The 25394-nt window shown below is 34.6% G+C and overlaps 1 protein-coding gene across 1 annotated transcript in view; it reads right to left on the bottom strand.

Annotated features, from left to right (window-relative positions):
- The window catches only part of TTN (titin), a 229257-nt gene that overhangs the window by 192656 nt on the left and 11207 nt on the right, over window positions 1–25394 (bottom strand). The window contains exons 6-41 of the mRNA XM_072418400.1: window positions 25101–25330; window positions 24259–24475; window positions 23597–23746; window positions 22679–22813; window positions 22003–22131; window positions 20819–21088; window positions 20603–20728; window positions 18198–18467; window positions 17873–17938; window positions 17197–17455; window positions 16276–16333; window positions 15186–15389; window positions 14277–14419; window positions 13988–14175; window positions 13068–13298; window positions 11981–12225; window positions 10956–11176; window positions 10279–10443; window positions 10014–10182; window positions 8245–9926; window positions 7884–8165; window positions 7515–7781; window positions 7154–7426; window positions 6804–7067; window positions 6175–6435; window positions 5823–6083; window positions 4938–5201; window positions 4281–4541; window positions 3771–4031; window positions 2896–3156; window positions 2585–2726; window positions 2323–2488; window positions 1946–2177; window positions 1348–1632; window positions 839–964; window positions 433–621 (exon numbers count right to left, since the gene is read on the bottom strand). Of these exons, the coding sequence (XP_072274501.1) occupies window positions 433–621; window positions 839–964; window positions 1348–1632; window positions 1946–2177; window positions 2323–2488; window positions 2585–2726; window positions 2896–3156; window positions 3771–4031; window positions 4281–4541; window positions 4938–5201; window positions 5823–6083; window positions 6175–6435; window positions 6804–7067; window positions 7154–7426; window positions 7515–7781; window positions 7884–8165; window positions 8245–9926; window positions 10014–10182; window positions 10279–10443; window positions 10956–11176; window positions 11981–12225; window positions 13068–13298; window positions 13988–14175; window positions 14277–14419; window positions 15186–15389; window positions 16276–16333; window positions 17197–17455; window positions 17873–17938; window positions 18198–18467; window positions 20603–20728; window positions 20819–21088; window positions 22003–22131; window positions 22679–22813; window positions 23597–23746; window positions 24259–24475; window positions 25101–25330 (8953 nt within the window). The remainder of the gene's footprint in view (window positions 1–432; window positions 622–838; window positions 965–1347; window positions 1633–1945; window positions 2178–2322; window positions 2489–2584; window positions 2727–2895; window positions 3157–3770; window positions 4032–4280; window positions 4542–4937; window positions 5202–5822; window positions 6084–6174; window positions 6436–6803; window positions 7068–7153; window positions 7427–7514; window positions 7782–7883; window positions 8166–8244; window positions 9927–10013; window positions 10183–10278; window positions 10444–10955; window positions 11177–11980; window positions 12226–13067; window positions 13299–13987; window positions 14176–14276; window positions 14420–15185; window positions 15390–16275; window positions 16334–17196; window positions 17456–17872; window positions 17939–18197; window positions 18468–20602; window positions 20729–20818; window positions 21089–22002; window positions 22132–22678; window positions 22814–23596; window positions 23747–24258; window positions 24476–25100; window positions 25331–25394) is intronic.

Consider the following 25394-nt stretch of genomic DNA (forward strand, 5'->3'; position numbering starts at 1 on the left):
AATTGTTATTATTGATACTAATGATGGAATAGTGAATGGTGTATTTCAATTTTTCCTATGCTTTTTATAAATGATTTATAAATGATAATATGTGTATTTCTCTTATTTCTTTGGGTTTAGTGTGACACAGAAAGACTGCACCTTTAATATATACAATCAAGAAGATGTAAATATATGAGGGGTAGGAGTACATAGCAAAGAAGAGAAAAGAATGAAATGACAGTGGACAAGGGAAGAAACACTGACAATGATGAAGAAAAATTATATGACTATCCCATATTCTGGACAAGAATATGTATGCTTAAACTGAAGACAATTATTCAATTAGTGGACTTGGTTGTCAATGAAAGACAAAGACTATATTAGCACAGTTTGTTAAACGGTCCACATATATATATATATAGTGCACTATAAAATCTGTTTTGTACTTACCTTCCAGTCTCAGGTTTGCAGTGCAAGAGACCTGGCCAAGAGAATTGCTTGCAGCGAAAGTGTAGGTGCCTTCATCTTCAGCATAGGCTTCAGCGATCTCAAGCTGATATGTGTCTTCAAACTGAGTCATTTTAAAGAAGCGAGATGGCTTGATCTCTTTGTCTTTGCTGTACCAGGAGACCTTTAAATCTGTGTTTTGGCAAAATACATATTATTTGACATGTACTTCACAATGCTACATAATGAAAAATGGTTGTTATGAGATAAGGTCATATAATTACCCTATAAAAGGTGAAATAAGATGGTAATTAATAATGTTCTTACAATACAAAACATATGTACATTTTAATGCATACATAATCCTAACAAAAGTTTGAAGTAAATCCAACACATGTTGTGAACAAACCTGAGCCAGATACACGGCACTGGAAGATTGCAGGTTGCCCTTCAGCAGTAATAGTAGCTCGGATAGGTGTGATGATCTCAGGAGGGTAAACTGGTGCCTCTAGATCAGGGGACACTACTTCTGGAACTAAAAAAAAATTTAACCACAACACATTTACTGTTAAGCCATGTGTACAGACCTTTGCATTACTAAAAACATATAAAAATATTTTAATATCACTATTAAATTTATTTTGTAATTCAAGAAACCATGACTAATTATATGGCATTACCAGTATAAAACAGGACAACAACAGTTGACCCAAACATTGGGGATTTCTAAAAATCTTTCACAACCAAACAATATCAACTAACTATGATTTTGATGATACCAAAGCTATGCATACATGGTAATACACATTATAAATATTTATTTAGCATGTTTTCAAGCTTGTTAGAGGATTAAATTAACCTAATAACTAACCAGTGAGTACATAATTATTCAGGTATTAATTTTTAAATGCTTCTTACCTTCAACTACAAGAGTAGCAGAGGTACTGGCCATTCCAGAATCATTGCTGGCTTCACATGTGTACAGGGCAGCATCCTCAGGGAATGCTTCAATGAGCAATAGTGTATATTCTTCCCCATCATGCAGGAACTTGCATTTGAAACCAGGAGAAAGCTTTGTTGAATCTTTGAACCAAGCAACAGTCGGTTGTGGCCTACCAGACACTACAGTACAGAAGCGAGCTGGTTTGCCAGATTCCACGTGCACATCCTCCAGCTTTTTAATTATAACAGGAGGTTCCGGAGCTGTTAACAAGAGAAAATCTCTGTTAGCAGATCATATATATTTAAATAAATAACTGTGCAAAATTATATATTTAGCAAATATGGAAAATATGGAATATATTTGTGCGTAAAAATGGTTCTTTTTTAAAACAATTTACTATTTTTCTTATGTTATAAATGAACTAATATATATATATATATATATATATATATTAGTAACTATAATAAGATATAGTGAACTACAATATATCTTTCAATAAACTAATATAGGATGTTGTTTTCCTGACATAAACAAGGTTGAATGTTTATTTTTTGGGACAAATACATTACTCACCATTCACATAAAGTGTTACAGAGCTTCTATTTCTTCCAGCCAAGAAAGTATATTCTCCACTGTCACTCATCCTGGTTTCAGAGATGTAGATGCGATGTACACGTCTTTCAACTATGTACTCATATCTTTCTTCAATGTGGAAGTTAATGTCAATGCCATCCTTTAACCAGCGGCCATCCACATCGTCTTCATTGACCTCAAATTCAACCACTGCCCTCTGTCTCTCAACAGCCTAAGAACAATAACATTTGTAGGTGATTTGTTGGTTTTTGATACCATTACAGTAACACCTTGTGTCCATTATAATGTTGCTATATGTGAAGAGAAATTTTTTTTATAATAATATGATATTGAAGAATTCCTCTAAAAGCAATTACCTGAATCTGTTTGCGGGCTGTTGTGATGCGAACATCACGTCCTTCAACGTTTAAGTTGGCTGTGGACATGTTTCCACCAGCAACCACTGAGTACTGTCCAGCATCAGACATACGAACAGAGGGAATCACAAGACGATGAACATATCTTTCACTCTGAATCTTCACTCTGAATATGTAAAAAACAAAAAAAAAACATTTAACTGCATTCACCCTGCAAAAAATGTTGCATTACCTGCAATTATCAAATATAAAAAATGTGTACCTGTCTGTAACCTGAAGTTCTTGGCCATCTTTCATCCACTGAACAAGCAAGTCGGGTTCAGAAATTTCACACTCAAATGTTGCTCTCTTCTTTTCAAGAACTTTAATTTCCCTAATTTGCTTTCTGAATTCAATGTGACGTGCTAGAGAGAAACATAGCAGAATATTTAATTTTCAAAACAGGTAATATTTGTGGGCAAAGTAAAGGATGAATACGGATGCTTGGTCATCTGTGTTGTTTATTAAATATTAAACTTTATAAAAAAAATATTCAATGTTTTAAAGGTTTAACCTTTGTAAAGAACAATTTACCTTCAACATATAAGGTAGCTTTAGAGACTGCATTTCCAGCAACAAAGCTGTATTCTGCAGCATCACCAAAGTGGACATTTCTGATAGTAAGGGAATGAGTATGTTGTCTGGCTTTAATCTGGCAACGATCTGTAGACTTGATTTCAACACCATTCTTCAACCATTTATAGGTGATGCCTTCATGATTTACAGTTACTTCAAAAGTAATAGTATCTTTTTCTTCAGCATTAATGTCTTTCAACATGGATGTAATCAGAATAGCTGTAAAAGTAGGGATACATTTTAGCATAAAATATCACCAACTTAATTGAAAGGACATTTATGAATTTATACTATAGTCATGGTATAGTCCAACCAGTAACAGCAGGAGGTAACAAACAGCAACAGTTTAAAATTTCAAACTTTCATTAGCACACCCTTTACAAACGATTGAAATGCATTTAAAGTTCATCTCAAATACCAATGTAATCCATGAGAATGGATAATATTCTGGCTATACAGTGGCACCTGCGTAACAAATCTGGCCAAAAAGTCTGTACAACCAAGTATGCTATAAATGAGTATCACAAAAGTGTCAAAATTCCTCATCTCTAAACTTTGACTCAGACAAGCTGAAACATCAGAATAACTTCTGGGACTACTATTCGCAAAAGGATCCCAGAAATGGTACTAATAGTACCAATGACAGATTAAATTTCTCATGTCAAATGGACTTTCTTTAAATTCTGCTCTTCAACAGTACTGGAATACATTTTACAAGTATATAAAAAAAATAATCATATAGGACTTAGTCGTTGACTCCTGGAACTGGGTGCCTTGAAAATCTATAAATATGCAATGAAAATGGGAAATAAATACTTTCAAATTATACATACGTTTCACAGTAAGAGTCGCGCTGACTTTGTCATTTCCACAGACAAATGTGTACTCAGCGGAATCTTCGCTACTTGTGTTCATGATTATCAGTTGATGAAGTTTACCCTGAACCACAATCTTAAACCTCTCACTCATTTCAATTTCAACTCCATTCTTAAGCCAGATGGATGGAACATTAAAATGAGACACCTCACACTGGAATGAGGCTGTTTTGGTTTCAGGGACTTCAATGTTCTTCATAGTCTTGGTAATATGTAATCCTGAAATAGAAGAAAAAGTAATCGATTATTTACCAGAGCATTTAAATCAATTTCACTAGCACACATTTTTTTGGGTTTGGAAGTGCAATAAGTGCAAGCCAATATTTCTGCAGTAAATTGCACCATAGAAAGGGCCTCAACTAATTACAAGACTTTTATTGATGCACAATAAATGTCTGTAAAGGAATGTGTTTATAGACCTAGCATATTAGAAATTGTGATGGAATGTCATAAATAAAATGTGCTTACTCTCCACAAAAAGTTTAGCTTTGCATTCCAACTGTCCAACCACTGCGGTGTATTCTCCAGCATCTTCAGGAGTCACGTTCTTCAGGATGAGTTTGTGGACTTTGCGCTCTGATACAATCTTATGCTTGTCGCTTGGTTTTAGCTCCACGTTTTTGAACAACCATTTTACTGGCACAGTATCATGAGAAACACTGAGTTCAAATGTAGCTGGTGCATTTTCTAGAGCGGTCACATCCTTGGGTTTTTTAATGATTTTAACAGCTGGAAAATAAAATAAAAAGCTTAATTTTCCTCAACATTGACACTTTGTTTTGAGCCATTACATGACATAAAAATGCAAACAAAACCATATACCACATTACCATTAGCTGGCTGTAATATCTCATTTGTAAAAAATTATCTAATATTCAAAGAAGAATTCAAAGAAATATGGAATGTCTTGTTTGGAAGCTCTCTATATAGTAACATGATATTGGTGGGATCTCTTGTGCTTACATAATTTGGAGGAATAGAGGGCACCCAATAGAGTGTAAATATATAAACATATAACATATTTTGGCAGAATAAATTCTAAACTTCAAATATCTGTTCTGAGGCTGAGAGGGACTAGACAGACAAGAAATTTTCATTTTTTTCCTTTGAAGTTTATTGACTTACTTTCAACATGAAGTCTTGCATTTGCTCCAATTTTGCCAAGCTTGAAACTGTAAACAGACTCGTCTGGAACAACACAGTTTTTGACTCTCAAAGTATGCACTGGTCCATCAACTGTGATTTCATATTTGTCATTGGATTGTAGTTCGATTCCATTTTTGATCCACTGGGCTCCCTTCACATCAGGGTGAGTAAGTTCCACACTGAATATAGCATCCTGGGTCTCTGTCACAGTCTGGTTCTTTAGTGTCTTCTTAATTTTAACAGCTAGAATATATCAATTTATAAAATTAGTAGCAAGAGCAAAGACTTCTGTATGTCTGTACTACTGTGTTTTTTGTTTGTTTTTTATAAACATATCTAACAGAAAAAAAATTCTAGACCCAAATTTTACTCGCTTTACTAGGTGCACTTTATTTATGATTATATCTGCACAACGAATCAAATCAAAAGCACTGAGCACTGAGTAAACTATGTGTAAATATTTTTTTTATTTAAAAAATGTATCAAATGTTAAAGGAAATTATTAGCTTATTTGGATTTATTTTCTTTAGGTATAGCAGAAAATAAATTTTCATATTTAAATAAGTAAATGTTATACATTTTATTAGACATTAACATGTTTACAATTTCTGCACTTCTTTTTCAATTAATTTTAAATGTAAAAGGACAGTCTAAAGGTCTGTTCTGATTGCTGTTTAGAAAAACATAGTGCCTTGCTTTTTGGGTGTAACCTCTATTGATACATTTCTAAAATATAAAATGTTTTTGAATAGTAAAAAAGGTAATCAATTTGAGCTTAACAATCAAATTGATTTATCTTTTTCAAATCAAATGGGACTGAAGTTAAGCAAAATAATTAAACACCGAAAGATTAAACATACTAACCTTCAACCTTCAACTTTGCAGAGGTCTTTGAGGTTGCTACTTGGTAGGTGTATTCACCAATATCTTCAAGTTTGCTAATAGGAATTATAAGTTGTCTCTTCCTGCCTATGGATTCACATTTGATGCTGTCACTGAAACTTATTGGCTTTCCTTCTCTAAGCCATTGTCCTTTGGAGTCTGGGTTTGCCACTTCACACTCAAAAACAGCTTTCTGAGATTCAGCAACTGTGAGATCCACAAGTGGTTTGCTTATAGCTCCACCTACAGGCACAAAAGGAAAGAGCAAAAAGTTTATTAATTTAAGTGCATATAGGAATGGCAGTGTTCCATATTCCATGATTGTGGTCAATACCTGAAACAGTAACTTTTCCACTAGTTTGCTGTTCTCCAGCAAAGAAGGTATATTGGCCTTCCTCATCCTTCATCATGTTTGTAATTGTTAGAGTGTATATTTTTCCCTTGGATTCAATCTTGTATTTAGGACTTGGTTTGAGCTCATCATTCTTGAAAAGCCACAAGGCATCAATTCCAGCATGGGAAAGTTCAACTTCCAGGATAACATTTTGTGTCTCTGTGCATGTTTGATCACTCAGTCCTCTGATGATGGTAATTTCTGTATAAAAAAAAAGCCAGTGTTAAAGCATTTTTTTACAAACTAGAAACATGAGACTCATGATTGATACTTGTTTTAAAGGCACAAAATGTAAAACAGTGGAATTTATCACAAATAATATAACAAGTTATCTACCTAATGTCATGAGTTAGGGAACTATTTGCATACTGACAGCTTGTGGATTTCTGAATTTAGAAAGAATGGTAACTATGAGTAACACAGGCCTACCATGTTTTAACTACTGACTAGGTAAGAATTTGGTTTTAAATTGTTGTAAACAAATTCTCTTTATGCTGTGAAGTGTTTTTTTTTTTCCTGTAAATTTTAAACAAGGATAAATAACTCACTTGAATAAAAAAAATACTTACTTTCTACAGTAAGGTTGCAGCTAGTCTCCACTTTTCCAATCATAAGTTTGACTTCTCCTTCATCAGAAGCATGTGCTCTTGAGAATACCAGTCTTTGCTTTGCTCCTTTGGCAATAGCTTGTATACGGTCATCGAGTTTGACTGGATGATCATTTATAGACCATTTAGAAGATGATAAATCAGGAACTGAAACTTTACATTCAAGTACAGCCTTTGTTCCTTCTATGGCATGGACATCTTTCAGAGGTATTACAATCTCAACACCTTTAAAGGCAACAAGCAAATATAAGTTTGAGAACTGCCAACATAGGTAATAACATAATATATTTCCTTTGGGTTTTCCCACTTACTGTAAACAGACAGTCTTCCAGATGTGGATAGATCAAGACCTGGGACAGTGAAAGTATATTTTCCGACATCATCAGCTGTGGCATCTTCAATAAGTAACATGTGTGACTGTTTGTCAATTACTATATGGATGCGATCACTGGGCTGGATCTCCTCTCCATCTTTAAGCCACACTCCTTCTGCATTTTCAAGGGACACTTTAACCTCAAGTTGAGCAATGTCACCTTCACATACTTTCTGATCAGAAAGTCCTTGCAGAATTGAAATGGGACGAGCTGCATATTTAAAAAAAAAATAATAATCAGTTGGCATATATGACAATAAAAATTATTTACAGGTAAATATGTAAGAAATATAACTTACGTTTCACTTTGAGGTGTGCAGAGGTCTTCTTCCCAGCAACCACAAAGCTATATTCTCCTTGATCTTCCTTTGTAACGTCTTTAATAGTAAGAACATGCCGTCCTCTGCGGGAGGTAATCACAAATTTGCTATTTGATTTTATTTCAGTATCACCATGATACCATTTACCCTCTGCGTCTTCAAGAGAAACAATGCATTCCAGTTCTCCGGTTAGTGTTTCTGAAACTTCAATATCTTCAAGCTCTTTAATAAACTCAACAGGAGTACCTGTAGTACAAGGATATATGTTTATTTTCATGACTTAAAACCACCCTTGGTTGCTACTTTCTTTATCCTATTTAGTTAGATTAAAATACCAGATTATATTACCTTCAACTATAAGTTTGGCAGTTGATCTCACAGATTCATCTTCTTTAAGGACACAACTGTATTCGTCAGCATCTGACATGTCAATTGTAAAAACAGAAAGGAAATGGGCCTTTCTGTCAGAATGCATTCTGTACTTATCTCCAGAGTGAATCTCCACACCATTCTTGTACCATTTAACCTTTATAAATGGCTCTGATGTTTCACACTCAAAGGTAGCCATGGTGTCTTTTTCTTTTGCTGTCAGGTCTTCTAAATCTTGTGTAAATGTTATCAATTGTTTGCCTGCAGGTAGAAAAAAAATGTCATAATACAGCCCAGAAAAATGTTATGCTAGTATATTTAACACAAAGCTTTATCTCACCTTGTACAAGCAAAAATGCATGGCTTGAGGTTTCTCCAGCTACATTGATGGCCTTCACCATGATGCTAGCAGAGTCTTCAGCCACAACATCTCTAATGACTAATTCACACACATTGTCTTCTGGCCAGTACCAGTAGATGCGATCAGACCTTTCAACTTTGACACCATTTTTAAACCACTGACATTCTGGATCAGGTTTTCCAACAACCCGTACACGGAAATGAGCTTCACCTCCCTGGGCAACTGTTTGACTTTGGATTCTCTCAAAAATCTTAGGTGCTTCCATACTTGGAGAAAGCTCAATTTTGTCTGGTTTGAAAGTTGGAATAGTGATTTTACCCTCAGCTTCAAGGGCTTTCTTTTCTTCCTCAGTCAGTTCTTTTGTCACATGAAGAAGCTCATCCTTTGTCTTTTTGAGCATGTCTTCATATGATTCATCTTTTCTGCGAGATTTCAGTTCAACTGCAGTAATAGCTTCATAATACCCTTCCTCAGTCCTACGTTTAAATTTGCTGCGCAGTTCTTCTGATTCTTCAGTGATTTTATCATGGGTAATTCTTTCAGCCCTTTTAAGTTTTACAAATTCCTTTGTCCCTGGTTCAGCCACTTTTTTAATTTCGAATGGAAGTTTTCCTGACTCTGTTGGGGGAGGAGCAACCTTTGGCTCATGTGTTCTCCTAAGAACTGATCTGAAATCTTCTTTCTGTTGAATTTCTAGTTTCACGACATGTTCAGTAACACTTTCAGGGTTTTCAGCAGTGACCTTCACCTCACCTGAATCATAGGATTTACAGTCAACAATTTCAAGGTAGTATATGCCATCATAACGAAGTCTAAATCGTTTGCTTTTACGGATGAGCTGTCCATTAAGGTACCAGTTTACTTTTGGCTGAGGATATCCAGTAACACGGCAACGGAAACGTGCAATTTCTCCTTCATAAACTCTAGCGGGTTCAGGGAACAAAACAATTTCTGGTTTTTGTTTTTCCTTTACATCTATTGTCACTCCTGCAAGTGCACCTTCATGAGCTAGCCTTTCCAGCTCTTCAATTCTCTGCATACCTCGCCTGCCTTCTGGCAACTGAGACTCCTCAACAAGACTCTTTTCGTCTTTTACAATTAAGGTGGCAGAGGTGTGATCTGTTCCATATTTGTTAGTTGCCCGGCAAGTAATAACACCACTGTCTCTAGGGTAGGCTACCTCAAAATCAAGACTACAGTATCCAAATTCATTCACCATCCGAAGCCTGTTGGCAGCCGCCAATGGCTTTCCATCATGGAGCCATTCAACAACCATGGTTGGGTCCCCAATTGGTGTAAGTCGGCACTCAAAGTGTGATGGTCCAAATTGTTTGAGCCTGACTGAAGTAAGCTTTTTCTTAAAGAAGGGTTTCTGTTGCTTTTCTTTGTCATACAGGTCTCCTTCTTCCCATTGCTCTTGGCCATAACGTAAATGAAGTGGCTCTAACTCTGGTGCTGCAATCTCTTTAGCTTTGTAGGTGCCCTTAGGAATGATTAGTTTTCTTTCAGGTTCAGGTTCAGCAAACTCAACATCTACATTGACTTTGCATCTAGTAGTGTCACGTCCGGCTTTGTTAATCGCAGTGGCAGTATACCAAGCAGAATCATGTCCACGTGTAGATTCAATCTTAAGTGCTGCTTGTCCCTTATTTCCTTCAATTCTGCAATGGAAAAGGAGAGGTAATATATAAGTAATTTATTCGTTTTGTGGTATAAAAGGTGATAAACCAAATGAGTTATGTACTCACTTTATATTAGGAAATTTGTGAGGAGCAATGATATCGCTGTTTTTCAGCCACACAATATCTGGGTTGGGGTTACCAACAGCTTTAACTGACATTTCTAGTTTGGAGCCTTCCTTTACACTGACATTCTTCAGTTTCTCCACAAACTGTGGTCTTTGCAAGTGTTCTTTTGCTGCAGAGGAAAAAATACATTTTGCATTAGACATTCTAATCCTAGGCTTCTTTATTAGAAGCTTAGATGTAATGTACAGTTTAGAGGTACTCTTACCTTCTACGGTCAATGTCATGGAGACTGAAGTTTTTCCAGCTCTGTTTTGAGCAATGACTGTCCATTCCCCAGAATCAGTTGGCATTGCTGGGACTATGATAAGGGACTGTGTGCCATCTTCCTTTATGACAATTTTATGTGTATAGTCATTAACTATTTGCTGACCTAAAAATCAAAACAAAATATTAAGTACATATTATATATTTCAATATTGCTATCAATACCACTTTCATTGTACTTCATTATCCAGACAAATTTCCCCTAGAAAAACTAAGGGAGACTTGATAATATTTTGTGATTTTAGGTAGAATATCCTAGGTCAAACAAGCAATTTGTGAATTTTTTTCTTAACTAAAATTGTATATTATTATTAAAGTTAATAATTAATTATTGTATATTATATAAAAGAATATTTATCTAAAAATGCTAAAACACTAAATCACTGTCTGTTAAGAACAAAAGATAAATACCATGTTAGAACACACTAATAATGTTAAAGTAACAAAAACTACAGAAGCCATTTGGTGCAAATTTGACACATTTGCAAAGGCTTAAGAATGTTCTGGGAGTTAAAATGATAGCAGGGGGTTGAGGTACAGAGTCTCAGATAGTAAAACATTTCAAAATAACTCCTGGCTTTATATTTTTAATGTTGACTAATTCCATAATATAATTACCGTTGTGGAACCAAAATGTCTCTGGCATTGGTCTTCCAACAACTTTTAAGTCAAATCTTGCAGTTTGCCCTTCGGCACATTTGAAGGAGACAGGTTTCATAACAAACACTGGCTTATATAATCTTTCTAACTGTGACTCATCAGTTTCATCCAAGCGTCGAGCAGGAGATCGCGCAGGAGAACGTGCAGGGGAGCGGCTTGGTGAACGTGGAGATACAGACCTATGGGATGTAAGAGTCAGAAATTAACATTTATTCATGTGCAGTATACCTAAACTAGAAATATTGTTTATACATACAATCCAGTAGAATGGATAACCATTTCTTAGATAAAGTTTAATATACATAAATTAGCACTAAATTAATGTACACCGAGTACATTGGATTGGATGTACACTGTTAGGGTAACAGTATTAGGAGGTTATGTCAAAGAGAATAAGAAAGACTATTATCTAGATATACTTCACATACACATAAAAATGCTGAAAGTCAGGCAACTTTGAAACATTTGAGAATCACAATGTGAATTTTTGTAGACAAAAGATGTTTTTTGAACAAAGTATAAGCTACATTAGCATTTGTTATTTGAGTGTATGGCCTCTCTTTATAAAATAGGGAATCTGACATTACATCAAACAAACCAGGCCTATGTGTTTCAATGGCAGGAAATGATTCTCATGAGGGAATGTTTAAGAAAAAGTCTGATTCCCTGTATTATAAATATGAATGCTAACGGTATCCTTTGTTTTTTTATGATTATTGACTGTTTATTGTTTTTAACAGAGCTCATTGTTTTGTGTATTTGTAATATTTTTTAATAAAATACTATGGCCATTATTGCTTTGCATGTATTATCAAAAAATACCCTTGGTAATAAATTTCAAGTGCAGTTACCATTTTTTAAGAATTACATAAAGATATTTATTATCCATAATATTTTTTCAACATGACATGATACATTGTTAGCAGAATACAATTTTTAAGAATCGATAACTAATCCACGAGATAGATATGAATATTATTTACCGTATTCTTTTCACAGCCTCTGGAGCTGGTATGTAAGCTGGACCTCCAGTGGGTGCAGCAGGCTCCACATACAGCTTTCCTGAGCATATGGAATTTCCTTTAACATTGCTGGCCAAAACGGTGTAAATACCCTCATCTTCAGTTGATAAAACAGGGATACGCAGACTGGCCCTGCCATCTTGCAAGATTTCCATATGATAGCGGCCTCCATGTCTAATGCGTTTCCCGTCCTTGTACCATGTGATCTGTAAAAATGACATTACACAATATTTTCAGTATATTTAAGTAAGATACATACAGATACATGTCATTGTACAACAGCTATTTCAGCTACCTGAAACAAAGATCTTTTCATTTTAAATAAACTCTTTATTATTGATTATTCTTTGAAAATTGTAATCACCATACAAATGCAACAGATGCAATGGTTAGAAACTGTAAATGTACAATGTTTGTTGCCACTAAAATCTACAGAAGAAGATAAAGCCGCTGTCCAATAGGATTTAAAGGGTATTAATAGTGAGCAGGTGTTCAAAGACCTTATGTATGTGTATGATTCGTAATTTTACATTTACAAAGAGGTTTCCATATTTGATTTTTATATCCATAAAAATGTATTTTTGGTTGTGCCTTGCAATATTTTTATCTTACTACATGTCTACAAGAATAGGTCTTCTTATGTTACATAAGTTTATTATGTTACATGGTGGAGCAAGGTTTTTGCAAATGCTTAAATTTTGGGTATACTGATATACTATATACTAATATTGTGTAAACTGATATTTCCCTATTTATTTACATAAATTATGAATTTTAGTAAGAGATCCAAATAAATGATTTTAGATGAAAGTCTTCAAGAATGTCATGGTCAATATTCAGGAGTAGGTGTTATTGGTTGCAGTATTTTTGAATTGTCATGAAACATTCTACAAACTGCCTCGGTAAACATTATAATGTACAAGCATGTCATTTTTGGTCCCTTTTGGTTTAAATATACCTTTGAAAATGTAATTGTATATTTGTTTAATATTCAGTTTGGGACTCCAAAAAACACCACATGTCCCAGAAAATACTGCTTTTTATTTACCTTGGGTAATGGGTATCCAGACATTTTACAGTGGAAAGTGACTCCCATTCCTTCAAGGATCTGGTAACTCTTAAGTCTTATGTCAAATCCTGACTCAATTATTTCAGACTCTGGAACATCGACAATCATTTCCTCCCCGTCTTCTTCAAGTAATTCCTCTAAGGTAATCCTAATAATTCTGTATTCAATTTCTTGAATAAGTTTCTCTTCAAATGCAGTAAGCAGATATTCCTGCAAAGTGTAAGGAGCAATTAAACCATTACTAAAAAAAAAACAGCATGTGAGCTGAATCTGCTTTTATCACAAAAAGCTATATTGTATTCAAATAATATTTTTGTCATCTGTAGGCATAACAGTTTTTTAGTTTATGCCAACATAGACGCAAAACAAATTGTACAAATGAGGTTTTTAGTTTTACTGTAATGAACAAACTGGATCTCAAACAGTCAATGAAATAGCAGCCTATCCCATCCCTTGTAACCCTTGTTGGGGCATTTGATTGTGTATTTGATTTGGCCAATCTGCCTGTGTAGATAGATTGGTCTGTTAAGGTAAAGCATGCCATTTACTGCTTTAAAAAAAGCTTTAAAATATGTTGCAAGATATTCACATTGCAGGGGAAAGGATGGCAAATTTACATGGTTTGGGGCCCACCCCTATTATGTGAGCTCTGGATTGCAAAAATGGATATTCTCACAGTGATATGTGCAGACCAGACCTAAATTGGACCAGTCTGAGAATATTTTATTAAAAAAAAGTTTTAGTAAAAAGACAAAATTAGTTGTAGCCTATAACTATTACATTTCTTATAACCCCGTGGAAAATGGGAATGTGGCAAAGGTGGTGCAAAATAATTATTACTTGGGGTTACTGCTTACTATTAGCTTTCAAAATTGTTTTCCACATGGCATTCTATTTACCTCTGCATGAATTGTAGTCTTAACTAAAGTAGTGTCCTTGGCCATTTTCTTTCTGATAAGGGCTTGTTCCTTTTCATATTCCTTATCATATTCTGACCGAATTAAAATTGGTGCAGCTTCAGCTACTTTGGGTTCAGGTACAAATGGAGTCAGCTCTTCGTGCATCCTCATGTAATGTTCATATTCAGCTGTTCATTTTAAAATAAAAGGGTCAAAAAAAATTGAAACGTTAGCAATTTTTACAGACCATTTTGCTTTTGATAAGTCTGTTATCTAAATGTTACATTACCTTCCTCCAAAAGACTTGTAGTCTCAGTAGCTTCTCCATATTTGTTACGGATAACAATGCTGTAATCCCCAGCATCATCAGCAAAAGTCATAGAAATCTCAAGTTTGCATTCTCCACTATCCTTGTTATAGGCAACTTTATATCTGGAAAAAAAAGAATTATAAATTAAAATGTGTGTAAACAAATGCAAATGAAAAATGAAGTAATGTATCAGACTGCTATATTGAGACTTTAAGGAAACTTTTTTTTTACATTTTATATTTGTATTGTCTGCACATAGTGCTGAATAAACACTTGCAAGTTAGATAAATCAGTGTATTTTATATGTTCTGCTCTCTAATGTCAATCTTTTTTGACAAGTGATTGAATTATTATTTTGTTGTTTTTTTCACACAGTGATCATTCATGTAAATTAAATTGACAAAACTCAATCATTCTTTTAGGTAAATTAAATTATCTAGTGTTCATTAGAAAAGACCTACAATGAAGGAATAGAAAAACAGGAAGAATACAAGCACACTAGAATGATGCATAAAAAACTTTTTTTTCTGCCATGCGACTGGCAAGGTGCTGGCCGCAGGGAGCCGCAGAGAATTGCATGACCTAGAGGCAGGTGTGAACCAGCCCTAAATGGTAATGATCATCCCCTTCTCCTAAGTTTACTTCTATGTTCACATTTTACTTGCCTAGAATTGCATTTTATGCACTGTCATATTTCAACAAACTTAAGACCTTCAGTCAGGATTTTTCCATGCCCCAAAACTAGTTCTGATAGTCTCCACTTGTGGGAGTCAGTTGTAGTCAGTATTGGGCCTATAGACTCATAAAGCATATCAACAAATGAGCACTTTATTAAAAATGGATTATTACATCATTAAAAACTAAGTTATATGAGCTGTATTTCATTACCTGTATCCAGTAGTTAGAGGAACACCAGCCTTTTTCCAGTAAACATGTGGCTTGGGGTTGCCTCCAATTTGACACTCAAATATAATGCTGGCTCCCTCAACCAACTTCTGAACAGTTGGTTTTCGAATAAAGAAGGGTACTACTCCTTCTCCAGTTTCAACAGGAGCAGTCACCTCGATTTCCATTTTCTGCTCCTCTGCATAGCTGCAAAAAGATGGTCAAAAATATTAGTAACTAATTGTGTTCTTGTTTCAGCTCTCTCATTGGGTAAAATAACATTTTCTATCATGTTTTTTTTATCATTTTACATCTATAAAGGCAGCTTAACCACACTTTTATTTTCTTTACTACCATCAGAAATGTGACACTCAGTAACAAATACACCTATGGTCCGAAGGACCTATTTATAATTTTTTAGTATTTTCTTTCTTCATAATAGCGTTAAATATCATATATTACGTATTGACTGATCACGACGTGATCAATAGTGCTATCTAAAGTAAAGCTGTAATCACAGAAATATGGGGAATGCAATGCTGCTTTACCTGTTTTTTATACAGAACCACTGAGTTCACGTTGTTAGTCACCAACTTTAAACAAGTATGCTGATTTGAAAAGTCAGGTAAAGGTCAGAAGTCCTTACCCCCATTTTTGGTTCTGCTCTGGGACTCCTAATTTTCTAACAGGATGGCCACTATGATTGCCATGAAAATACTATTTTTAAAGAAAGACTAACCTTCTTTTTTACAATATTAAATTAGGCATGTCAGTAACATAATTTGTTACTGAGAAAGATGCAGAACCTTCGCATTTAATGAAAATAAATATATGCTTATCCACCTATTACACAAAAAATTTTCTTAGATGTAACTTTGTACTTTAAATACATGGGAATGACAAGCATACCATAGTGATAAACTCCTAAATATGTTGTTGGAGTTAATCTAGTGCTAAAAATTACAATTGCAATCTATGATTTTTATTGGTTTTAAAAATGGAGTGCACATATTTATTAGCTGATAACACAAATAAAACGTACAATGGTAAATGTAACAGTTGACAAAGAAAATATGAATAAAAAAATAATTACTGTTTTTCCTCTGTCATTTTTTCAGTAACAGTTTCTCTGGCTTCATATTCCTCAGAGACTAAATTAAGACAAGAAAAATATATTTATCAAATTTTAAAATAATTAATTACACAATGAGGTTGTTTTCACAGAATGCATGCATACAAACTGAATTTAATTGTGAATTATACATGCATTATGAATACCCACTGAGTCCTGAACAATGTAATATGCAACATAATGAATTCTGCACCCAAATACTTATATACCAATTATAATACACAATAAATATGAAATACATATATCAGAATATACGCCATTTGACCTTTGATGGTGCGTGTTTAAAGTACTTTCCGGTATGCAGGAGACATATCCTTGAGCACCTTTATAAAACTTTACCATAAACTGTCATAAAATAATGGCCCATTCAATTATTTAAATTATGCATACAAGACTGGTAACCTTATAAACATAATGAACTAAATGCTGAAAGAATTACACAAATATACATTATATTTTGGCAGTCACACAAGTTCATAAACATAAAAAGGCACACTATTACACATAAACATGCAGGCTAAATTTTATGTAATATGCAAGTGTAACTCATTCTACAGCCATGGTACACCCTTTAAATACTATCACAGTGTATTCAATCAACATTTACAAAAAACATGTTTATAAAAAAGAATAGCATTATCAAATATATTATTAATATATTTATGATCATATATGGATTTACAAACATAAGTTTTTAAAACCAGACATATTATATATGCATTTGCTATATAAGGAATCTACACATCATGATTTAGCACGTCATGGCCATTTGTCTGCCATATTTCAAGCACACTCATAAAATGCAGCTGTTCTTTGCTTTCCATTGTTTTCCACTATTTTAAACATCGACTAAAACAACTCAAACAAGTGGTGTTGGCTTACCTTGAACAAGGAGGTAACATGAAGTGCTGATTGTGCCTGCCTCATTGTTAGCTGTGCAAGTAAATCTCCCGCTGTCTTCAGCAAATGCTTCACGAATTACAAGTCTTGCAATCTCTTGTTCATAGGTAATTTGGAAATCAATTGAATTTTCAATGCGGTAATCCTCACGATACCAAACCACAGTTGGGGAAGGGTGACCAGCAATGCGACACTCCAAAGTTACTGATTCACCTTCAAGGACTGTTATATTTTTTAGACCCTGTTAATAAAAATGAACAACTTAGCATCACTGAACTTATACCACATGTGACTGGTTAACATACTATACAACAGCATGTATGATGAATAATATTGCAAGTAACCTTTAAAGGTATTGCTAATATTAGTGTCCAGCTCAATATAGAGAAATTTAAACTCATGGATTGTAAACCTGGATTTTAAACATCTACAATTCGTTCATCTGAAAAAACATTGTTTTTTTCATACATCATTAAAAAATCAGATCTTATCTTAATATGTAGCTATTCAAATAGATCAAGGTTAATGGACCTTTAGGGGAAGAATTTGAATAAATAAAGGTAGTGACATGTATACACATTTGATTATTCATTTGGAGGAGTGATGAAACAGACTACAAAGATAAATACTGTATAAATTCCAGAGCTATATTACTTACAGCGACTATAGTTGGTGGAGAAACAGGAACTTCTGCTGGTTCAGCCACCTGGGCTATTTCTTCAACCTAAAACATATGGAAGATCCTAAGTTACTCTATAAGCAAAAACATCTGAAAATAACCATCAAGTGAAAACAGGTATATCATTCCTTCTGCATAAGGTCATGTTAGAAGCATAGTAAAGTACTAATAGTACACCCACTTTAAGAAAGCAGCAAGTAGTAGGGAGAAAGGGTTGATAAAAAAAGATAGCGGAGGCCTATTTGTTATAGGTTGTTGTTACAGAAAAATCAAAAAAGATTATCAAGATCTTTTGATAACCAACCTCATATTGGTACTGAAATCTTTGGTCACGCGAATAACCACCTGTAACAGTCAAACCTACATCTCTTGTCATTTCAACATCAAATCGGGTTTTGTAAGCATCGGCTGGTTCTGCCAAAGGATAGGGTTGAGAGACTATTTTTTCTGGTGTTGCTCGTGCTTCAGCCGGTTTTAAGTGTGGAGCCTCCACCTGTTTGGTGATCTTTTGGGATGCTGCCGTCGTAGTTAATTCCTTTTCCAAGGTGGCTATAGCAGATCCTGCAATTGATACCTAACCCAGCCAGAAGGAAATGTATTATAATTTGATCAAAAAGCTGCAACTCTTTAAAGATGCCCTCTGTTTTTTTTACTTTTTTCTCTGTGTTCTGTGTAATTTTGGAGGAATACTATTATCCAGGAATGATATAAGTCTTGCTCAAGAGGTTTTACTTTGTCTTTATTGATTAGGAACTGTTTAATGTTTTTCACTTTGATATGTGTATCTTATAAAAACAAGACTAAAACATATACTGCAATATATTTACCTAAACTCATTTTGTCTGCTTGTAAGTTTAAAGGTATTAAAATAAATAAAACTGTGGTTCCATTTTTTTTAAGTACAGGCCTAAAGTATATGTATAGACAAATTAATTTTTTTTCTACTTTTTAAATACAACATTTTTTGTGTCCTGAAGACACAAAAGGAAATGAGAAGACATCTCTGAAAATAATAAATCACATTTAGGATACTGTTATTGAAAAAGGTAGCCTCCTCATTAAAAGATTTCCCCCTTAGCTCTTGTTCTGGCAACATTTATTTTATTTTTATTTATAACTTTCAGTCTTTATGACAGTAGTCACTAGAACAGAGAAGAGTGTGAAGTGTAGGAACACTGACAGTATTAAAAACCTGATATGGGTCCTAATCCTTCCCTGCTCTTAAAAAGTTTGGAAGCAAGAAGCTTTAGGTATACATACACTTTTAATCTGAAATAATTACACTTCCAACGTAACTCTGGGGGTGCAGCACCTCATCCAGCCTGGACATTTTGTGATAGTAGTGTATGCTACTCATGTTTATAGAGAACTATAAACAACAATAGCAAACATTCCAATCACAAAATGCATAGGCTGTCAAGGTACTGCACCCCAATAAAAATATGTTTCCTAATGTCATTATTAGTGAAAGTATTGCCGAATACTTTTTACTGTATACAAAAATAAAATGTTTTTCTTAGGTATTCTTTGCTGTGTATTACAGAAAGACTCATATATGGCAAAGTTGATCACCATCAATTTATAAACAAAGCCTTGTGACTTTTAAAATGCACCCCGGATGAATTTTTACAGATTGACAATTTTCCAAAAAATAAAAGCACAGAGCATCTTTAAAATCAACAAAGATGAAAAAAGCTGAAGATTGCTAATGGCACATTGAAAACTAGACAGGCAGAGACAATAAGACATCAAGCCAAAGACATAAAGTGTAGGGTTATCTTCGGGAAGATATAGTAAAAACTTTTAAAGGGTTTTGTGTATGCATCATCTACCACAGCTGTAAGAGTATAAAAAAGTATTGTTAATAAATAGCCTTTTAGTATGCAGCAAAAACAACTGCCAGTGTTAAAAAAAAATGATATATTATTATATTAAGTTAAGAAAAGAGATGTTTTAATGACTTTATTTTAATGCTGTAGGGTATATTAGTCTAAATATTACAAATATCCATTTGTTGACACCAAAATAAGGATAAAGTTACACTTATGACTGTCAGTCATTCTATACATCTGCAAATTCTCATCTTTGTGGGAAATTTAGAGCAGATAATTACAAAGATGTCTATAATTGTTTTATTATGATTGCAATCAATAATACACCTGATTGCAGCTACATATAAAAAATGTAAAATCTCTGCACTTGCCCCCTTTATTTTGGACATTGTTCTACTTAGAATCCTTCAGTTGTGTTACCAGCGGTACTGTACAGCTGTACGTTTGCTGCGGTTAAGTTTTCTTTAACTAAACCTATTACTTTTAATAGGTTTCCAAAGCTGGACTGCATCTGCAAATAAAGTGAGCATGAGAGACCAACACGTACCAGTGGCAAGCTCTAATCCATGAAGAAATCAATGCTGATCGATATTACCTTGGAACAGATCAGCTGCCAGAGTGGACATGTAGAGATGTTTCTCTTTCTCTCTCTTTATTTCTTTAACCATGGCCTATCTACTAAGCAGTTATTCTAAAGGTCAGTTTAGTATGCATTGGGTTTGTGTTAGATTTTCAAAATTGTTTGTATGTTAAATGGATATTTGTAATTATATGATAAGGTTTTAGTGAGGCCACAAAACCACCAATTTAGTCAACCTAGTATTGGCAGTTGTGGCAATGAATACCTTGCCTGACATTCAGGCAACGTAGGTCTTACCTCTTGTGTATGCTCAGCTCTAGGGGCTGTGACTTTAGAGACGGTAAAATGAGGAATAGGTGTACGTGATATAGTTTGTTCCACTTGGACAACTGGTACAGTTGGAGGTTCAGGTATTCTTTTAATCTACATCAATCAATAATGTTTTATTGACTTGAATCACGTACAGTATAAAAATGAAAAAGCATGTCAAAATAGATATAGTTAAGGCCTAACCTGTGGTACAGGTGATGGAACATGTTCAACAGGGACAACTTTTGGTACGGTTGGAACACGAACTTCTGGAGCTTTTATGGGTTTAGTGACAACTTGACGCTCAGGTGAGAAATCAACTGTTTTCCTAGCAGAAACACGCTCTTTGTATTCATACTGCAGAGCTGTTTCTTCAGCATAGCCTTCTTCCGTGTATCCAGGGTGCCTGACGCGAGCCTGGTCAACTGCAGCAACAACTGTAGCCACAGCTCCCGTTTTTTTGCCAGTTCCAATCTAAGGATAACATTAACAGAATTCATACAAACCTCCATGTTAAAAAGACGGAATAAACTTACAAAATTAAAAAAATAGTAGCAATCAATTCTCATGGACTATTACTACCTGGCAAATTAGTGGACTTCCTACAGTCATTTTTATATATATTTGTAATTCTATATGTCATTCAATAATATCTAAGTATGCTTCGGCATTTATCACAAGTAATCTCATCACCAAAACACAGCAACTGACTCAAGGCTGCCATGTTGTGGGCCAAATATAATCCATGGGGCAGTATTACAATTAGCCAATCCCTGGTTAAATTGAGTTTACCATCATTGGAACCAGCAATTTAACAATAGCTCTTCATGATTGAAATGTATGAGGCGTGACTGCTCTATTTTAATTCACAGTAAGTTACAATGACCCATGTCTTCTCTAGGAAAATGCTTTGAAATATTCCATATTTTATATATAATTTACAAAAATATCTTGAATTATTTTCAACTAAGCCAACTTCCATATCAAAGTTTAAATGATAAAATATTTGAAGTTGAATGGCTCATTGTGCTTTTTTTGTATATTCTAAATGTTTATATCAAAGCAATTTTTGTGAATGCCCTATAAATCTGTTTTGCCTAAATTCACTAATATAAAAACATGTGTACATATAAAACACACAAAGGCACAAACATATCATAAATCAAAGACAGCTCATATAAACCAGATGACATTTTACTATCTGTTTTTATATGGCCCTCAAACTTAAACAAGCATGCAGCTAGAATGTGCCAAATCAAATGTGACCAACAAAAGGAGGTGATAAGTAAAGAGTAAACGCTGTGGTAAAGGAAAAAAGTGCCCATTATATAAAGATGTGCCGAGTGGTGAAGGTATCTGTGCTGAAGTTGTGGTCACAGGGATTGTACCTCATCTTTCTTGACAGGTAACTCAGATATAATTGGCATGTCAGCACCTCTAAGAGTCCGGTTCCTTGCTTGCTCCACAGCGGCCAAAACTGTAGCTACTGCCATTTCTATCCCAGAATTGCAATTCATCTGTTTGGCCATTAAATGTACACGATAACACACCATTTAAACACTAGTGGGCTTTTTTGAATATAAATACACACAGATGCTCCCAAAAGTTATGATTAAAATTAAAACTTGCATGTGTGACCAGTGCCAGGGCTGTTTCATGTATAGATTTAGGTTGGATTTTCTGTAAAGCCAGTGGTACAGGTCACAAGTTAGTACACATTCTTAAAAGTAAAAAAATACAAAAAGTAAGGTAGTGGTTAGCTTTCACGGTGTAGACCAGAAGTCTGTCAACAGCATCAAACCTGCATGGTTTCCAGAATCTATTTTAGGGGTTCAGGGTTTCCTCAGTCCCACATGCTTTCTATAATCCAATTTAGGGGTTTGAGATTTCATCATAGTCATATATATCTGACACATTTCAAAGAAACATATCTTTTCTATGTTATTTAGAAATGATCAGCAAAAGCACACAGGTACCTAAAGTTTGCTGTTTCAGCATTACTGGTCTAGACCATAAGTACTGGGTTATGATTATGACCTCTGCATAGCACATAGTCACATTCACCTGTTCTTGTACTGCGTATATTTGTTCACGTTTGGCTGCAACTCCTTCTACAGTTCTTGTAACTGTTTCTTGTTTGCTTCTGTCAGCAGACACAACTACAGTGCTTACAGTTTTTTCAGCTTCTTTTCTTACCTGCTGTTTATAAAAAAAAGAAAATGTTTGCTTACAATAAAAAATGTGTATGAGTGATGATAAACACAAGATTACAAAAAATAATAAAAAATGGAAATGAATAAGGTGGTAAGATGGAAGCATGATGATGTAGGTTTACTTGATTAAGATGATGGCGCAAACATCAATAAAGCATAAAGCAAGCTCTTGTTATATTTATGCTGTTGGGCCAGGGACAAGCTGGACTTGGTGGCACTAAATAGTTACTAAAAGGTACTAATAGGGTAATAGCTCCAGTTGGTTGGTTTGTTTGATACATCACCAATATTTAAAACTTTAGAGGTCAGTCCACAGAAAGTGGGATTTTGGCTACATACAACTGATGGAGTCAGGTGAATGGTTACCGATTAAATTCTTATATTACTTGCAGATTTTAGTTACTAGATCTTACTCTTTTTGCTGAACTCCCTAAAATATTCAACCCCCCTAAAAGAAAAGGCAAGATTCTCTCATTACTGATGTAACACACAGTCGTGCGTTTCAGTGTTAAGCTAATTCCTAAACATCCAGTGTGTAGAAATTACATAGATAGCCTAAAACAATGCAACATCATTTGACATGATACATATTACTGCATCATGAGATCCAGTGGGATGTAATTGTATATCTAAACTATTGTAAAGGCTGCTGATGAAAAATAACCAGAATGGTTGATAATTAGTTGTTAAACTTCAAATATCTCCAGCTTGCCCCCGGTTTAGCTGCATTTCGCTCTATTTGCCACTTTAGCTTGGTATGGTTTTCTACCTGTTCATGGACAGGCTGAATTTGCACGGCAGACATTGCTGTCCTTTTGGCAGTCACTTCAATGGCACTTGGAGTAGGCTCTCTCTCTCTGGCAAGGTCAACAGCAGCAACTACTGTAGCAACAGCTGCTGTTTTCCCTGCTCCGTAGACCTATATCAGTCATATTAAAATATATGATTTAAAGGTAAAAAGATACTTAAAATTCTTTAGTAATAGTGTTATCAATTCAAATTAATATTTGTGCTATATGTTACCAATTATGTTATCAATTTTGTTTCAAATGCACATAAGTTTCGGTTTTCCTCTTTATTATAATATTGTTTTTATATTTACTTTTTCTTCTTGTTACAAGAGGAAAACATTTTCCTATTGCATTCCTATATACAGCCCTCACAGCACCAGTGATATCACATGTAGGAGAAATAGGTTATATGGCTTCCACATGCAAATATAATGTTACACTGAGTGGATGGACAGAGTTTTCAAAACATTAACAACAGCAAAAGATTTTTAACTGGTGCTGTTGGAGGAGCTGCACAAATAATGGTTTGCGCATTCAAATATACTACGACTCTGCAACTATACGAAGATCTACTTTTTACCTTACAACAGAAAACCCTTATAAGAAACATAGTTTAATTTATATAAATGTATCTATTTACCTCTCTCTGCTCCATTCCAGTGACAGTCACCTGCTCCCTTGCTTCCCATCTTTGCTCAGCCTTCATTTGTGAGGTTGAGGAGGACACAAATACTTCCTGCTTCCAAGGAGGTGGAACCTCAGCACCAGCCGGTGTTGGTGTTCCTCTTAAGGGAGATGGGGATTTCACAGACCTAATCGGAGAAGTGGAGAGTCCTCTTCCAGCCGGAGAGACTGACCTATAAGAATGTGACATTTTATAACATTAGTTTACAAACATTTTTTTAACATGTAATTTACTGAATTACATATCAATTTTTGACTAATTCTAATGAATATTACCAACTTCAAATATATTATCTATACAAAATAAACACGTTTTTGTTACAGAAAGGTTTCACTGTTCTGCATTCTGTGAATTAGCCACATGATGGTACTATTGCATTAAAAAAGACAAGTAAATGAACAGCAGGAAATCAAGATTACTCTATTCTAACTCCATAAAGAGAACATTACTATGCTCACTACAATTTAAATCAGTCCTCTGCTAGCACAATTCCGCATGTGCTTGATTTGAATCAGGTATACTGTTAATCAATATACAATGTACAATATACAGAGGGGGATAAAAAAAAGTGCAATGTCTAAAAAGTACTTTTCTTTTACAGAAAATAGACAATCCTGCTAATATCTTACTGGATACTGATGTATCCTACTTCCTAATGCTCAATGTGTAGATATTAAAATGCCAAAGTTGCATGCAACATGTGAGTTAATAAACCAGCACATTTTAAGACATAAAATATATCATTTAGATGTATTTACCCTTTGTAGTAATAAAGTTTATAACAAAGCTAACTGTACCTGACAGGTGAAGGAACTGGGGCTTTGACATGTCTGACAGGAGAAGGAGATTGCCGTACAGGTGATGGTGACTGCTGCCTGACCATCTGAATCTTAGTCGGTATCACTGGCGTCGGTGACTTTGATAAAGGCTTTGGAGGAATTCTTGGAGGAGTTTTGTGGGGCAGTTGCCCTTCAAATGTCATCTCAACTGTGGTACTGGATCTTGCATCAAAATGAGCCTCTACTCTCTATAACAAGGAAAATTGGAAGACTTATGTTCACATACATATCACAGTAATTTATAGTATTTGT

The sequence above is a fragment of the Pyxicephalus adspersus genome, chromosome 7 (assembly GCF_032062135.1).
Source record: "Pyxicephalus adspersus chromosome 7, UCB_Pads_2.0, whole genome shotgun sequence".
NCBI classification, from domain to species: domain Eukaryota; kingdom Metazoa; phylum Chordata; class Amphibia; order Anura; family Pyxicephalidae; genus Pyxicephalus; species Pyxicephalus adspersus.